Raw genomic sequence first — 18,085 nt, 5'->3', positions numbered from 1 at the left:
TTTAAGTCGTTTGCTTAAGAAATCCTACCCACTGAAACAAAAATATTATTAGAAAACTGGCTAGTTTGTTCATTAAGGTCGCGCAGGACCCTTGCTCATCAATAAATTCATTAGCCAAATTTCTTGACGGAGTGCTATCTTGTAAAGCTTTAATTCGCTACATTTTGAACATCGATTTCTCTAAAATTTTTCAAGAATATTAAGGGATGATGGAATTACATCATGATTGTCCTTTTACTGAGAGATGACCGTTAACTGTAATGTTACAGGTTCTTAAAAGTTTAACTGCAGATAATGCGATTTTGTGTCCAAGTTTTCGGCTACTACAGCGCACCGAGTTAAATGATAATATAACCTAGTGATGAATCATAACCTCTTTTGTGTTATGACAAGAACGAAATTTTCGATTTCAAAAACTGCTAGAAGTTATCTGCTTCTAAGAGAGCAAAAATGTGAAATCTAAACTTTGAAATTGTGCATCTTCATTTTGAGAACGAAATTTCAAAATTCGCTCTTGTCATAACACAATAGGGTGCGCCAAGTTCATGTTCCTCGCGAATCAACTCCTGAAATTCTATATCGGCGAAGAAAACTTGGACACAAAATTGCAGGATTTTCCGTTTCCGAAGACCTTCCGAGTCAATGTTTACAACCGACGTGTGCTATATTCGCAGCAGTGAATCTAATTATGATAATTCGCTTTGTTTCAGCGCACGGTACGCAAAGCTGAGAACAATACCGTGTAATTACTTGTACAAAGAACTTTAAGAAAAACATTGTCATGAATATTTTGTTTGTTGTCGGCTTCAGTCGTCGCAGTTCGTGCCTACTCTTTAAATAAATACATACAAAATGATCTCAAGGGTCCTGCGCGACCTTAAGGTCGCGGGGGACACCTACAGCATGAATAAATTCATTAGGCGGAAGTTTTGCTTGACCTGCATCTTTTAATTAAAACGCTTTTTTTCTCGGCTGTTATGGGTGCGATTAGGCTCAAATTTTACAGAGACATAAAGAAATAATGGAATATTATGAAGGTCATCTTTTATTTGGAAGATTTCACTTAACGACGGAGATATAGCCTCGTAAGTGACAAATTGGGAGGTTATCTTTATAGACCTTAACACTGCTTCTGACAAGATAGCATTACATGATGCAAGCTCGAACATGTCTAGATGTATTCGCTTGTTTTGCAAACCGGAACAACACTTAAATAATAAAAAAAGAAACGTATTCACTTGTTCAAGAAAAAGTTCTTCTTCCTGAAAAACTCAAAAAATGTAAGCAGAAAACTACGACATCTTTGGTGCCCTTGCACTAAGGCAGAGAAGTAATCTGTTATAGCGGGTTGTTTTTTTTAAAGAAAAAAATTGATATCCTTTTTGTGGATACAAATTTTTGAAGTACTATTCACTGAAAGAAAACGCTACTTTAATACTCAAATATACAAGCATCGAACAAGGTAGGATATTATTTGTGCAACATCTAACAAGAGAGTAAGTCAGAAAGTACCAAAAATACAATCGCATTATTTTTTTCAAATCGTTATAAAATCAAAATCATAGAATTTCGTATTTTTAACGTATTTTAACATAGTGAAGGCGCGTAGTAACACGGGTCTTGCAGCAACAACAGCAGCAGCACATCATCATAAAAATGATGACAAGAATTAAGCCGGCAATTAAAGCTACCTTGCTGACATCATTCATTTCATACCACCATGCAAAGGCACCTAGAACAAATAAACAGTTACAAGTTCAGTTTACAGTGGAGAATTTTTATCACTTTACCCTTGGCCGTGGGGAGGGTTATTCCAATTCCTCGAAAAATGTTTATACGCGGAACTCTGCCACAAGGTCTAAACCCTTACCTTTTTACATGCTATTTTCGACAGAAAAGTTAACCCTTTGGTATATCTTCAATAGAAAATGGTACATGTACCCCCTTCCACAAACCTTAACTCTTTCAGTGCTAAAGTCGACTTTTGTCGACATTTGGAGGAGCAGTCAATGAACCACTTGTGACGTCATTAATTTAAAAGTCAGCAGATTTTGGTGATAAGCATCTGATAGAGCTAGGTTTGACCTTTTCAAAGAACTATTCATTTTGCGTATCGGTCGCATCCTAACAGAGCTAATCGAGAAAAAGTCAATCACTTTTTAGTGCAAAATCGGTGCTTAAAAAGGCCAAAACACCTGTAAAAGATCAAGGTCCTCTTGACAGGGTTTACCAATGTTTTTATCAAAACTTTTTTGGTCTAAAGGAAGGATGGATACAGTAGAAAGTAGTGGAAATAACAAAGCCAAGAGAAACGAAAGGAAAAGGAGCAAGAAAAAAAAATGGAAACAATTTCGCAAAAAAAAAAAAAAAAGTCCAAATTTTGGCTTATGCGCATGCACCAAAGTACATTTTTGTACAATTTTTAATGGAATCTTCCTCAAAATCATCTTGCTGCATTGTGGAAAAGTGCTTTTTAAGCAAAGTTAAGGGAAATTCAGGATCGTACCATCAAAAATTCAGTTTAACGGTAGAAAAAAAACCCAGTTTTTGGAGAAATTCAGCACTGAAAGGTTTAAAGATGATTTCCAGTCCGTACTGCGCAGACTCAGGGTTTGTTTTCATTTTTGTTTTGAATTCGTTGAAACGTTACACTTCGGCGATAGCGTACATGAAGTTTTTTAGTTCGCCATTACGGATCGTTTTGTTCAAGAATTCACGATGAGCTAAAACGTCCGTTTGAAATACCGTCGAGCTTCTTTTACTCGTTATTATTGTTTTGCAAGGATATGATATCTGGCGTTAATAATGAAGAAAAAGGTAAGTCTTGTCCCGGAATTTTTATTTTTGCTAGTAAACATTCTTCTGTTTGTGAGACTCACAAACATTGCAGGCGGGGATTGCGCAGTACGGACTGGAAATCATATTTAACGTCACAATGTAATATGTCACTTTTTACGTAAATCAAAGTATACCCCAAAATAGTTTTTTGAAGGAACAAAAATGGTAGCGATTGGAAAGATTGAGCGGAAATACGCGTACGCAGGCACGTGGAATTTAAAATATACAGCTTGCTAGGGGGTTTTTCAACCACGGATTTTAAACCTTAAATCGAAACACACGACAAGCACAGGCAACAGGCAAGAAGCAAAGGTTTCCAGGTTTCAGATCTGAGGTTTGGGTGACATATGTAATATGTGTTTGTTACCTTGTTAAGACAGTTTTTAGTGAGGTCATATTGTTTAAGACGTTGAAGACTTACCACACGCCTTGGTATTCATTGGCAGATCTCCGTCCATCACCGTTGTCTTCACAGGATAAACGCTTTTTCCCAAGATCTCGCCTCCAGCTAGCAACTTGACCTGTATAAAGACGGTAAAAACTGTCACAAATTTGTCTTCTGATTGGTTTAAAGTACATGGAGTGACATTCATTCGTGACACAACATGCGCTATTAACAGGCCTGGTGGTTTCTTAGAGGTCTTCTCGCCCTACTATAATGTATATTGGTGCAAAATTTCAATTCTAAGTGGCTAATGATGATGATGATGATGATGATGAAGTTACCGCTGCACATTTATGGCCCTTCATATAAAGAATTAGTGTGAAAAATAAAATCTATTTGCCATATAAATAATTTTATATCCATCAGTAACATGATAAAATGTGAGTAGAAATACCTCGAAAAGGAAAGTTACTTGTCTCTTTCTGTGTGCACTGCAAAGTTCATTTATAATCAGGAGATAACACGTGCGTTTGGCAGCACAAAAAATGCTAACCGTTAGATGAAGTTCGTCGTCGTTTGCCGTGAGCTCGACTTGAACATACACACCGGCAGAGACGACGGCAGGCAAGGATGCGTTGAAGCCTGGCACTTCTACAATGTCGTCATCGGTGTAAGTATGGGACCACGTGATACTCAGATCTGGGACGTCCATTGAGGCGGTCACACTGACTGGGTCGTCACACTTATTGATCTAACGGGCAATATGATAATAGAGAGATTAAACATGACGTTAACGGCAGACAGCAAACGCAAAAGATAACTTCTGAGTTTGATTTCTTTTCTTCTAATCCGTAAATAAAGCACACAAAAATGGAATAACGTCTCCTGCTATTCATTGCAAATACAAATAATTTCACTCTACTGTACATACAACTAAAGAGAGACGGCAAAAGTTTTTGCCATTTGCCGTTTGCCGTAAACGTCATGCTTAACCTCTCTAATAAAGAGAAATAACTGTTAGCCAAAATCGTGAAATTCTGGCTAAACGTGTTACCCTAAAGACACGTGACGTGTGCAAGAATATAACGATTTAACAGTAAATTTCAATCTTTTTTAGTTTTGCACTGCTCAAGGGATTACCTCAAGCTTAAATGTGATTGGCTCGTAAACAAAATCCATTTTGCACGTGATGGTGCTGCAGTCGTCACTGATAGAACATCCGTCATTCAGAGTCCTGTGAGAACCAGTGCTACAAGGACCGCCAAACCCGGCTAAAATAAAATGAGATTATTTTATCTTATAACATAGGGGGCAAAAGTACTGAATGCTGATTGGCTGAGACAGAGGGCATTTTTCCTTAATTTTGGTAATTGCCCCGGGCAAAATTACTTGATCCTGATTGGACAAACAGGAAAATTGCCATTTTGCCCGCCATTTTTTGACGACTGTTTTAAAATAAATTTCATAGTCTAACCAAACATTGTGTCCACTGGCAGAGTAAAACCAAAACTGAGCGAGGTGACGCCATGGAAAAAACAACTGAAATTCTAAGCCAATCAAGATACGCCAATTTGGTCAGGTGCGTGTGGTTTGAAAACCCGATGAAGCACTGGATAGAGGCCTTTCCACGAGAGTTTGATAAAATATCAAACTCTACAGTTTGATATATAAAACGTCACACCCTTGTGATGCGGGGTTATCCTAATTTAAAAATATTAATGACATAAACACCGACTGAATAGACAAGCTTCTGTTTCACGGGTTAATAAGTAGAATCACTCTAAAATTTACGTTTACAGTGCTAGTGCAATTCAGAAACATTCCTGAACATCTCGTAGCGATCGACCACCGTTCTTATTCCCAACCGAGTTTTTGGTGAATGAATTTTGTGAGCCAATATTTTAAAGACAGACCATCTAGGTCCTTCAACTTCTCTTCAAGACTTTGCACGCGGTGAACAACATAATCCTTGAACACACTTCCCGGGTCAAGTAAAGAAGCTTAAAGGGATTTTTGCTCGCGCGCTGTTTGGCAAGTTCGATTCTCAAAACCTCAACGGCTCACTTCTCCACCATGCTGTGAATATGCAAGCAAGGAATTTTCTTGCATATTTTTGGGCGGCCGAAACCGGCGATATTCATCCTCAGCTAATCCGACCACGTTTCAAAACTAGCAGGACGCCACTGCATGCAAATTGTGGCGGCTTGAAGTAAACAAGCTTACCCTGAATGATCTAATAAACGCCTACTCTTAAATAAACGCCTCGTATCTAATAAACGCCTGTCCTGAAGTGCAAAGTTTGTATTAGACGCCCCTATCTAATAAACGCCCCCCCTCCAAGAGACCAAGAATCATCTTAAAAACCAAGGAAATGCTCTATAGAGTAAAATCACGCAATTAAGTTAGTTTTTTTGCTTGACTCGGACATCGAAGAGGCCAACAACGCCAACATGGTTGACCCTGATGACGATAAAAACGTCGATATCGAACTATGAACAAGATCTCTAGGCTTTGCATCAGCGCAGATTAGATTAGTCTCCTACTCACCAACTCTGTTACCTGTATCAGTCTTACTCCACTAGAAAACTACCCATGCTATTTGTTTTGTTGACGTTGTTACTGTTAAATTGAAATAAACGCCTCTCTCTAATAAACGCCTTATATCTATTAAACGCCTCCTCTAGAACCCCGAAACTTTAATAGACGCCCCGGGCGTTTATTACCGTAATGATTTGATTTAGCGCCCGGGGCGCTTATTTACTTTTGGCACCTCAAGAGAGGGCGCTTAATCGAGACAGGGCGCTTATTCAGGACAGGGCGCTTATTTAATTTTTTTGAGAAACAACCAAAAGTTCAAAACAAAACTTTAAAAAATATTAAAATAACTAACAAAAACACAAACTGTAACAGTAAAAAAATGTTAAAAGGTTAGTTACTTTTTAAAGAATTGTTCATTTTAGCAGTAAATATATACATGTACGGTACGGTGAATGTTGATGAGTTTATCTATTCGACGTCGATGACTTCAGTAGAGGCAGTTATCCGCAATAGGAACGCTTATTACAATAGAGGCGCTTATAAGAATGGGGGCGCTTATTAGAATGGGGGGGAGGGCGCTTATTGGAATAGGGGCGCTTATTGACAAAAACACATTCGAAGGGGGGCGCTTATTGGAAGGGGGCGCTTATTGGAAGGAGGGCGCTTAATCGAATCATTACGGTAGATCATTTACGGTAGAAGTGAAAAACCCGGATCTTACATAATCATCACAAACTATGCACTTATTAAACAAAAGATAGCAACAATGTTTTCAATGTTTTCGTGAATAGTATCCTTTGTTTGCAATAAGGCCCCGATTGCAAACTGTACGCTAATTAAACAAAAGAAATAAAAAATTAAGTTTTCGTGAATAATATAGTTTGTTTGCAATTAGGCGCCGATTGAGAAGCTATTTCAAAAACTCGTGCTTCGTGTTTCATCGGGGTTTCCAAACACTCGAAAACAATAAAAGCACTCGGCCTACGGCCTCATGCTTTAATCAGTTTTCTCGTGTTTGGAAACCCCGATGAAACACTCGCACTCGTTTTTGAAATATTACTTCAACGAATCGAAGTTACATTTTTTTCTGCAACCCAGAAGTCTAACAAAAATTTGAGTGTCATGTACTCGCATATGGTACCTGGATCTCGGTTGATTCCAAGAATTGTGGTCTGAAACCTGGAAGGTTGTATTTCGTTTATGTTCTACGTATCACCCTCCAATGGTCATGAACAGAAGCATACTAATCATAAATACGCTATACCATGTACATTTCCTTTGCAGTCAGTCCTTTGTATAAACTGTTCTGAGGTGACAAAACAAGGTCGCCGAGATTTCCACGAATCGTGAAGCCAAGTCACCCGCAGAAAATTCCGAGAAATCATCGCTCACGCAAATATTTTTCATATCCCATTTGTCAACTGGGTTTTTACTTTTAGTGTTAATGTTGTTAAAAATCTGTTTCAGTCTTTCTTATAAATAAATTTCATTACAGTGAGAACATGAAAACCGTGAACACTTTCATTATACTTTGAAGAAGGAAATAGAGGAAATAGTTGACAAATTATTCACGAAAGATAACATGCCGGCTCCATCTCGGTCTATTTGTTTATATTTCTTGCAGTTTTGGCAATCATTTAATGGTTTTCTGCAAAAATTTACATATGCAAGATAGAGAAAAGTGTTTACGGTTTTCTGGCTCATAATGTAAGCCCTCTGACAGAGAGGCAACTTGTGTTTTAAATGACGAAGAAAAATTCCACCAGCCAACAAACTGTTGGCTGAGGGAATTCCATCTATTTCCATCATTTAACTAAAACTCAGACTTTGACAATGTTTAAGTCGTTGGACAGGAGGCGTACTAAAACAACCACCAAAGAAGTCGAATGTTGTGGCTTACGCGTTCCAAGCTAAAATGTGGCGTTACGATTTTGATATATCTCAAGAGAATACTCTGATCATGATGAGCATAAATTCATATTACATTGCCTGCATTCTGAAAAGAAAATACAAAAATTACCTGCATTTGAAGAAATAAGGTGGCTTAAAACAAGAATGAAAACTGTTGCGCGGTATTTTTGGGAGTCCTGGTTTACTTTCCTAAAGTCGCTCTCGATACGGAACTTTGGACGGGATTTCTACTTTACCAAGTTTATTACATTGTTGACGCTTCGGTCTCAGATATTGATCTCTTCTCACTCTGCTCTTATCTGCTTTTTTTCTGTCCTTACACCCTAAAACAACGCTAATATAAACCACGCTCTAGATCCACAGCTCTCAGTGATTGGTTAACATGAATTACGTAAAGCTTTGTGATTGGTTTAACTGTAATGTTTTGGAATGGTAATCTTACATGGCAACGGCGGCGTTCTTTAATCTTGCGCGAACCGCGTTCTTACTTTTTGCTGTACAACTTACAATAACTAGCAAATAGATCAGCTAATGAAACGGCTTATACGCGTGAACATAAATATAGTTTTCCCAAATACCAATCACTGGAATTGCTGGACTTAAGCAGGTTTTTCCTTCTGTACGTGATCTACTATCACATTGTTAAATTCAATAACACAAAAGGATCCAAAAGTAACATGTAAATATTTTGTGGTAACCAGGTAAACTAATTAAAGCGATCCATTGTTCATAAAGTTGAGTGGAATCAAAGCTCCACAGTTCGTGCTGGTCAAAAGACCAGAGTGTCCAGAATTAACTTAAACTAAGTTAAGAATACTTAAGAACATAAATGCTAGTAGTTATAAATACTGATCATGTTGTTACTTGCCTGTTTGGCACACGAAAAACATTAATTGTTTAGGTTAGCTGGATTAAGTCAAACAATAGTTGTTTATGCAAAGTTCTCAAATCGATCTGGAAACAAAGGTAAAGGGATTAGAGCATAGAAAAGTTCCCACGTGAAACGTTTCCAGCTCGCAAAACAAAATGCAAATTGCTGCAAGAACGTGTACAAAAGTCAGCTACAAATTCTGGCACGTGTATGTTGCTTAGTAACGATCTGGTCATTGTACGAAAAGTACAGAACACGTTTCCAGTTCAACCAAATCAAATAAGACTGTTGTAATTGATTAACACTCGAATCGCCTAGAATTTAAGAATGTAAAAAGGCTAATATGAAAATATCTAAAATTGTGTGCCAACATATTATCCCCCCCCTTTCAGCAGAGTCGCCTCCGGCGACTAAAGGCAAGGGACGAGAAAATAGGAAGATCATGACAAGAACAAAATCAAATGTTTTTTGTTTGGTTTTTGAAAGCTTTGAATTTTTTTGTTTTTGATTAAATACTAACACACGAATAAAATACAATATAGAAAACTAAATGTTAAACGATATAAAAGATGATGCATGTTGCTTGGTATTCCTCTTATGTCTCAGGAGAAAGGCAACATGGTGCTGATGAAGGTCCTGCGAGGTTGTCCTGGGAGATGTTCTGGTACTTACTCCCTGTAAGTGTTCGGCGAGAGCAAGCGCCTGTCGTCGCTGGCTAAAGCGTCCAGCTTAGTTGAATGGCTGGTTTGAGTTCGTTTTCTCCAAAAGTACAACCACAGTGAGGTTTGAAACCACCTTGTGTAGGAGGTGTACATGTTATTGTTGTACGAGACAAATGAAGTTCGTCCTTGAAAGCTGATTTATAGCCTTGTAAAATGGCGTCAGGCTTCTTCTTGTTTCTAGTGGAACTTGTGGTAGCAGTGTTTTTAGTAGTGTTTGTATTTATTAGACAGAGCTCGGGCCGTGAGCATGAATGGTGTACCTGTACAGTACATAGTAACACCATATACAACGGCCATTGAACACTTTACACTGAAATAGTTTTGTTATTGTTCACTGAAGTGGTCTTTCACTGTGATTGGCATTCGAGTGTGAGTCTTGAGGCAAGCTGCAAAGCGGTTGTCGGTACAAAACGCAATACTGAAGTTGACGCTTGGAGAATGCTTGTTCTTGTCCTTGCTTGAGTCTTGAGATGATGTGAGGTAGTTTCGTAGTAGTCAAGGTGACAAGGAAAAAACCAAGCCAGTCTACATAAAAAGATACTAACTAACTGGTGCTAACTACACTAAATAAACAAAAAATATATTAACAAAACAGCAAGGCTGATAATACGACGTGTGAAGTAGACTGAGTTTTCTCATATCAAAGTATGCTCTAGTGTGAAAAACTAGTATTGAAACACTTACTGAACTTCGAAAAGAAATGGTACTATAACACCGGTACAAATTCCTGATGTTTCGTCACCATTTGGGTTGCTGTACAAGTAAAATCACAAGACTTCATCACTTCTGTGAGTCAATTCGTGTGAAACTAGCACAATGGCTGAGTAAAAGCAATTTGTCTAAGCCAACTGCTTTCGCCGTTGCTATTTTCATCAGGAGGTTTCCGTCTCCGAGGGATCTTGTAGGAGTAAGGCGGCGGAAACTGCTTGAGAACTAAATCGACAGTGTTTCGAAAGAAAATGATTGGATTACTCCTAACCAGCTTACTTAAAGTGCCCATATATGCAATCACCGAAAAGCCGGGCAAACACGTTAGTTGTGGCGGTATTTCTTTCCAATAATTGCCCTTAACTACATGGAAAGTAGTTTCGGAGTCTTTCAAGCACGCTTGTGTTTCTTCTAAAGTCTTAAATGGTGCACAACCGTCCGTCACAGGAATCAGTGATTTCGGAGTGTAGCCCGAATGGGAAGTGAAATCGCTCTTGACTTCGGATCGACCGTTCAAATTTGTACAATTCCTTGCCGTTTCGTTGTAAGATGGCTGCCTATTTTCCTCTCGTTGTTTGCCCACTAAATTGAAAATGTACTTCATCAACAAGCAAAAAGAAGTCATAAAAATGAACCATCCACGATATGTGCGTAAATCATTTGGCATTTGGCTACGGCACTGCTGTCTTCTGTCTTCAGAGAAGCTTTTAGTAGCGTTCCCTGGATCTCCTGCGACTATTTTTGCTACAGTAGTTCCTGTTTTAACTTCACCACATGAAATATATGGTTCCTCAAAAACAATTTGGCTATTATCGATAACAATCTGACCATCTTGGACAGTTACGATTTCAAAAGTTATCTCACGTGCTTCTGATGCATCGACAACACAAAACTCGTTTTTCATGTTCGTTCCTTCGTTCTGAATTTCTTGTTTCGAACTAACTTGGGCGGGATGAACGTCAATTCTTATGGGGTCAATAACTAAAATATTTTCGCTACTTTGCGCTTCATCAAACTCTATAACTTCTGTATCATTTTCCTTGAGAATCTTTTCTTCTTCCGCCTTCGAAAATTCATGACTTTTATCATAAACAGAATGATTTCTTAACTCGTACTCGTTAACAGAGTCTACTTCATGTGCATCTTTCATATAACTGTGGTAACACATCTTTTGAGGAACAAAAATCGAATTGTTTGCTGGACTATGTCGACTAGAAAATCCATTTGTGGCATCTTCGAGGTTGACGTTAAAACGGTCTGGCTTTGTGTTCACTGAACTACTGGATATTGTAGGCGACTCGTTTGGTTGAGACTCATTACGAAACAATTGTTTGGGTTGGCAATTGTCTTTGTCTTGTCCTCCCTTACGTAGTTTTATACGGTTTGCTAACTGTTCCGATCGCACAGCGTAAAATTTGGGTTGGGTTCGTTGCTCAATCTCGCAAGCGTCTATGGCGGGAATACTCGGGAAGGTAATCTCGCGTGAAGCAACTTCCTTGCTAACTGGGGTAACCTTTTGCTGACGAGTTACATGAGGATGACCTGTATTGGGGTTTCGTGCGCGGTTTCTACTTATGCTGTCATTGAAATTTTGGGATGTCGAATGTGCCTGAATATTCCGATTTAATTTTCTCTCTGGGGCGACCTCACTTTGTTCCCGTTCAAAGGAGGTCGTTACCAGTTTAAATGCTGCTGTTCCTGCTGGTATGGGGTATCAGTGCAAAACCGAAGTGGTTCCCAATTGTCACGATCTTGTGGTGTTCGATTTGAAACCGAAATCGAGGTACATCTGTCTTGCTCCTGTCTTCGGTAACACGTCGCCATTATATGCCCCGCCCGGCCACAAAAATCACATATCACTCGCCCGTCAAAACGTCGTCTTCCATGTTGAATCTGGCCGGAAAAATGTGAATTGTGCGACCGACGCAATTCTTGACGAATAGATTGTGTAATTATGCGTTCAAGCTCTGATTTATCCGGAAATGTGTTGTGGTTGAAAAACTCACCTTGGCTGGTACTTGATTGATAGTTCCCGAAAGCTGCGACTGAGGGCGTTAACTTATCGTCAGCGGATTTTTGTAGTTCCGCGAGCGAGCGCAATATTTCATCCGTGCGATCATTGGTTTCTTGTTCGGGCAAAGCCTCCTTAAGTTTTGCGTGCATCTCAGCGACTTCGAAGGTGCCTGGTTGTTGTAAAAGGACATAATTTTTAATATGGGGTCTTAGACCTTGAATGAAATAGTTAACTCTCGCTGATCGCGGTAAATTTATACGTTGACAAAGGCGGCGGATTTTAGCAGCAAAATTACTGACGGACTCGGTCGCCAGTTGTTTGGTCTCGTGCAATTGTTGCCTAAGAAGCCAAATATCCGAGTCGGAATGGAACTGCTTTTTGAGAGCCTTCGAAAGGACGTCAAAACTTCTGTCGTGTAGTTCAGGTGTAGTGTTGAACCAGATACTAGCGTTGCCAGTTAAAAACAAAGGAAGGGCTTCCGCCTTCTTTTCAGGGGTAAAATTGTAAAAAGCCGAAGTACGATTGAAGTTCACTAAAAATTCATTAACGTCTTCATCGGCGTCGCCCGAAAATGTTGGCATGGGAACGCCATTGTTACCAGGAAATGTGGGCGTAACGTGTGACTTTTGAAAAGCTTTACATAGCGTCGAAATTTGTTCAGCCCAATTTTCCGTAAGTGCTTTATTTTGTTCAGTAAGGAGTTTTGCGAGTTCGTCCATATTCATCGGTTTTTCTTTAGTTTGATCCACGTTAGAGTTTAGTAGCGAGGCGTCGAAAATAACAAATAGTTCAGAAGTTGGCGATAACGGGAATGATGATGGAATTTCAAAATCGCTACTCTTACTTTAGCCGCCACAATTTTGGTTCACCGTAAAATGGTCTTCGAAATTGACATCGAGCTGTCCACTCTTTGTTAAAATAAACCTAAGTTATTGTTATGCGAAACTTGCGAATAATCAAGCGGAGAAAACAAGTTTCAGAGCAGTTACCGTTGCAAAACCGTCTTCGGACTGTGCCCACGATGTACCCACGTTTCGCGCGAAAAATAACTTACGCTTTTCCGTGGGTGAACAGATTGAAAGAATATTTCGCATTCGACTCACAGAAATGAAAATGTCTTACGCTAAATTCCAAAACGATTGAAATGTGCCTTTAACAACAGTGAAATTTCATCGGAAACGAAATATACACCAGCCTTCGTCCGTGGTATCGCAGGAATGTTGTAAAGGAAAACTGTACATCAGGTACTCCGACCGGCAACTAAAGTTTTGATCCTGAGACGAGCATTCAACAAAAAAATATTCCTTAATTAAAGAATTGACAAAATAATAAGACCTAAAATAGCGCAGAGTTCTTAAAAGAACTGTTTCTTCCTCACGACCTCCGCATTTCCGTACTAACGGAATCGCATAACAGGCCGTGCTACTTAAATTTTTGGCTTGGTTTTCCTTAAGTTTCTGGCATAGCGAGATCCAAAGAAAACTCACAGTTCGTTGTTTACGCGTCCTTCTTGCTTGGCTGCGGGAAGTGCTGGGGAAAGCCCGGATATCTCTACCAATCTGTTGCGCGGTGTTTTTGGAGTCCTGGTTTACTTTCCTAAAGTCGCTCTCGATACGGAACTTTGGACGGGATTTCTACTTTACCAAGTTTATTACATTGTTGACGCTTCGGTCTCAGATATTGATCTCTTCTCACTCTGCTCTTATCTGCTTTTTTTCTGTCCTTACACCCTAAAACAACGCTAATATAAACCACGCTCTAGATCCACAGCTCTCAGTGATTGGTTAACATGAATTACGTAAAGCTTTGTGATTGGTTTAACTGTAATGTTTTGGAATGGTAATCTTACATGGCAACGGCGGCGTTCTTTAATCTTGCGCGAACCGCGTTCTTACTTTTTGCTGTACAACTTACAATAACTAGCAAATAGATCAGCTAATGAAACGGCTTATACGCGTGAACATAAATATAGTTTTCCCAAATACCAATCACTGGAATTGCTGGACTTAAGCAGGTTTTTCCTTCTGTACGTGATCTACTATCACATTGTTAAATTCAATAACACAAAAGGATCCAAAAGTAACATGTAAATATTTTGTGGTAACCAGGTAAACTAATTAAAGCGATCCATTGTTCATAAAGTTGAGTGGAATCAAAGCTCTACAGTTCGTGCTGGTCAAAAGACCAGAGTGTCCAGAATTAACTTAAACTAAGTTAAGAATACTTAAGAACATAAATGCTAGTAGTTATAAATACTGATCATGTTATATACATTTCGCCGATAAAAGGTTAAAATAAAACTTAAGGTAAAAGCTGTTAAAAATTGATTCTAAACGTTTTCGATCTGTTCGATCATCATCAGAGTGAAAAAATCTGCATACGCTCATCGTTCTTATAGTTCAGATAACACCAGTTATGTAATACCCGTTCCCATTGGGAACAAGGTGAGGTCCAGTGATTGCACTTGTTTGTTTAGTTCAGGGTGGTAGCGTGCAATGTAGAATGCTTCTTTTATTCTTCTTTTTAACCACGAGTGGGCAGTGGTTAAAACATTCCACGTGAACTTGTGATTAGGGTGTTTTCTGATGTGCTTGGCTGGCTCTGACTGCTTATTGACATCTGAATGTTCGTTAACACGAACCTCGAGGTTGCGTGCTGTTTCGCCAATGTATGTTACTCCACAATTACACTTGCCTTTGTAGATGACGTGTGACGGGTGTGTGATTTTGTCTTTTAACTTGAATATTGATTCCGTCTTGCGTGTTTGCCACATTATGAAGAAATTAAACCTCCATTTGGTGTACATGTTAAGCTTCTTTAAGAATTTCCTACTTTCTACTTCATTTGTTCTGCAGAAAGGGATGCGAATTCCAAGTTTAGGTCTTTCATCGAACCAGTGGACAGGAATTACGAAGAAGAAGCGACGAAACAATAATTCCTGTCCACTGGTTCGATGAAAGACCTAAACTTGGAATTCGCATCCCTTTCTGCAGAACAAATGAAGTAGAAAGTAGGAAATTCTTAAAGAAGCTTAACATGTACACCAAATGGAGGTTTAATTTCTTCATAATGTGGCAAACACGCAAGACGGAATCAATATTCAAGTTAAAAGACAAAATCACACACCCGTCACACGTCATCTACAAAGGCAAGTGTAATTGTGGAGTAACATACATTGGCGAAACAGCACGCAACCTCGAGGTTCGTGTTAACGAACATTCAGATGTCAATAAGCAGTCAGAGCCAGCCAAGCACATCAGAAAACACCCTAATCACAAGTTCACGTGGAATGTTTTAACCACTGCCCACTCGTGGTTAAAAAGAAGAATAAAAGAAGCATTCTACATTGCACGCTACCACCCTGAACTAAACAAACAAGTGCAATAACTGGACCTCACCTTGTTCCCAATGGGAACGGGTATTACATAACTGGTGTTATCTGAACTATAAGAACGATGAGCGTATGCAGATTTTTTCACTCTGATGATGATCGAACAGATCGAAAACGTTTAGAATCAATTTTTAACAGCTTTTACCTTAAGTTTTATTTTAACTGATCATGTTGTTACTTGCCTGTTTGGCACACGAAAAACATTAATTGTTTAGGTTAGCTGGATTAAGTCAAACAATAGTTGTTTATGCAAAGTTCTCAAATCGATCTAATTACCTGGATTAGATGGAATCTAGTCTTTGTTAACATAAAATCCGGAATGTTTCGCCCCCGCGAAGGAGCACAAAAGGTAAAAGTCACACCACGTTTTGGCGCCTAAAGTTTTGGAATTCCATCATCAATCCTGTTATCGAAAATAGCGCGCGCTCCACTTGCATCACCTTAACCTAAAGTAAAACGTCACACTAATTGATATTTTATCACACTGAATAAATAGAACGTGTTCTGATCGCGAACCAAGGTTTAGCTTAAATGATAAGTTATCCATTGAAAACAAATTATGAATACTAATGTTCGCATAGTTGAATGGAACTATTGTTCCACAGTTCGTGCCGGTCAAATGACCAGAGTGTCCAGAATTAACTAACTAAGTTAATAACTCTTAAAGGCATAACTGTTCGTAAAATAGAAAAGTAGTGACCAGATCGTTACTAAGCAACATACACGTGCCAGGATTTGTAGCTGACTCCCGCACGTGTTTTCGCAGCTATTTGCATTTTGTTTTGCAAGCTTGGAAAATTTCTCGTGGGAAAAATTCCTATCTCTAATCCCTTTTCCTTTGTTTCCAGATCGATTTGCGAACTTTGCGTAAACAACTATTGTTTGGTTTAATCCAACTTAAGTAAATAGTTAAGCTTAATGTTTTTGGTATGCCAAGTAACAACCTGGTCATTACTTTTCTATTTTACGAACAGTTATGCCTTTAAGTGTTATTAACTTAGTTAGTTAATTCTGGACACTCTGGTCATTTGACCGGCACGAACTGTGGAACAATAGTTCCATTCAACTATGCGAACATTAGTATTCATAATTTGTTTTCAATGGATAACTTATCATTTAAGCTAAACCTTGGTTCGCGATCAGAACACGTTCTATTTATTCAGTGTGATAAAATATCAATTAGTGTGACGTTTTACTTTAGGTTAAGGTGATGCAAGTGGAGCGCGCGCTATTTTCGATAACAGGATTGATGATGGAATTCCAAAACTTTAGGCGCCAAAACGTGGTGTGACTTTTACCTTTTGTGCTCCTTCGCGGGGGCGAAACATTCCGGATTTTATGTTAACAAAGACTAGATTCCATCTAATCCAGGTAATTAGTTTACGGACGCGTAAACAACTATAAATGTTCTAGAACCTTCCGATTTCCTGGCGCGCGCTCCTCTGTCCTCGATCTAAGGTTGTTTTTCTCTTTTTTATAAAATAATCGATTAAGGATAGTTTATGTTTTAAAACGAACAGTGAGATTTAGGCGTAGCAAAACACGCGGCTCGATTTAATTAAGTTTAAGAACAATACTTTAAGAAACTTTTGTTCTTTAATAAGTTGTTTACCAGAAAACGGACGCGCGATCAATAATAGCGTAATAGTCGAATCAGTAACAGTTGTGATTGGAATTAAGGTTTTTCCGTGCCAGAATAAGATCTTGGTAAGTTATAAGGACATCATTTAAGGTTTAATGAAAGAAAGTTAGTTCATTTCGGTAATGTTTTGTGCGTTGTCGTTAATCCTTTAATAGAAAGCCGCCGTCTTTGAGGTATGCCGCGGCACGTAGGCGGGATACTTTAGCCAATCACAACACGTTACGTTGACAAAGCAACCGCTTCTAATAGCGTGGTTGATGCATTATGCGATCATTCTAAGCCTTCCACTGTAGCAAGTACAACCAGAATAAACTTCCTAAAGAGAAGAACTTGGTGTCCAAATCTGTCTTGTAACAAAACTCCCGTAGCAAGAGTGTGTCTTGGAGAAAACATTTTAACAGAGGAAAGACAACTGAATCAACAGTACGCAGATGGTGGCTCCGCCGCTTGATTGACACGGATTCCGGAAACTTCCGGTTTGACTGGTTTTGCAGTATTCTTAGAAAAGGAAGTTTTGTTTCTCGGAATTGTGCTATAACACGGTACAAGATGTCAGTTTACAATTAAGAAAATATAAATATACACGAGATGATATAAAGTTACAACACTTGAATAATGTAGCTAATTATAAACAAAAAAGTTACATAATACTTCGGGGAAATGACATAATTCGGCATAGGTAAAGAAATAAAGATTAATGATTACGCGAGAAAATAACAATGTAAATTAAGGGAAAAGAGATAGATTCACATGTTTTAGCTGTTTGTGGAGTAAGGGTCGCTCCCTTTCAATGTCAGTGAACTCATGGGCTTCTTTGATTTTCAGTTGGAAGTTATTGGAAGCCGAGTCCAGTATAGTTTTAACCAAGGCGATCGGTCAATTTTTGACCGTAAACAACACTGTACTTGTTCTTTTGATTTGTTGCTTAATTGACTACAGAACTACAGGGAAAAACAGGATTACCTGATGTTTGTAATGTAACGGATTGTTTTAAAAGCATTGGAATAAAGATAAAAGCAGGATAAACGAGCCTACATTCAAAGTCGTTTGCATATATATAAGGGG

At 38.7% G+C, this 18,085-nt stretch overlaps 1 protein-coding gene across 1 annotated transcript; it reads right to left on the bottom strand.

Annotated features, from left to right (window-relative positions):
- Positions 1 to 529: 529 nt before the first annotated feature.
- Positions 530 to 17,547, bottom strand: LOC144664435 (uncharacterized). Its single transcript, XM_078525552.1, has 6 exons — positions 17,382 to 17,547; positions 7,782 to 7,825; positions 4,364 to 4,494; positions 3,777 to 3,974; positions 3,260 to 3,359; positions 530 to 1,732 (listed from the first exon to the last, which is right to left on the bottom strand). The coding sequence occupies exons 1-6, from the start codon at positions 17,411 to 17,413 to the stop codon at positions 1,578 to 1,580; spliced, it is 660 nt and encodes a 219-aa protein (XP_078381678.1). The 5' UTR covers positions 17,414 to 17,547; the 3' UTR covers positions 530 to 1,577.
- Between the last annotated feature and the right edge of the window lie 538 nt (positions 17,548 to 18,085).

Source organism: Oculina patagonica, chromosome 8 (genome assembly GCF_052425735.1).
Source record: "Oculina patagonica isolate OP01 chromosome 8, crgOcupat, whole genome shotgun sequence".
NCBI classification, from domain to species: domain Eukaryota; kingdom Metazoa; phylum Cnidaria; class Anthozoa; order Scleractinia; family Oculinidae; genus Oculina; species Oculina patagonica.
Note: the sequence above shows the minus strand (reverse complement) of the source record. Positions and strands in the feature narration are given on the sequence as shown.

Bases quoted from the DNA above. Each gene is read 5' to 3' on its own strand.
- LOC144664435 (XM_078525552.1), bottom strand. From the start codon at position 17,413: ATGTTTTCTCCAAGACACACTCTTGCTACGGG. The intron at 4,495-7,781 runs GTAATTTTTGTA...ATTTTATTTTAG, and splicing joins CCTTATTTCTTCAAATGCAG to CCGGGTTTGGCGGTCCTTGT. The intron at 3,975-4,363 runs GTAATCCCTTGA...ATTGCCCGTTAG, and splicing joins CAATCACATTTAAGCTTGAG to ATCAATAAGTGTGACGACCC.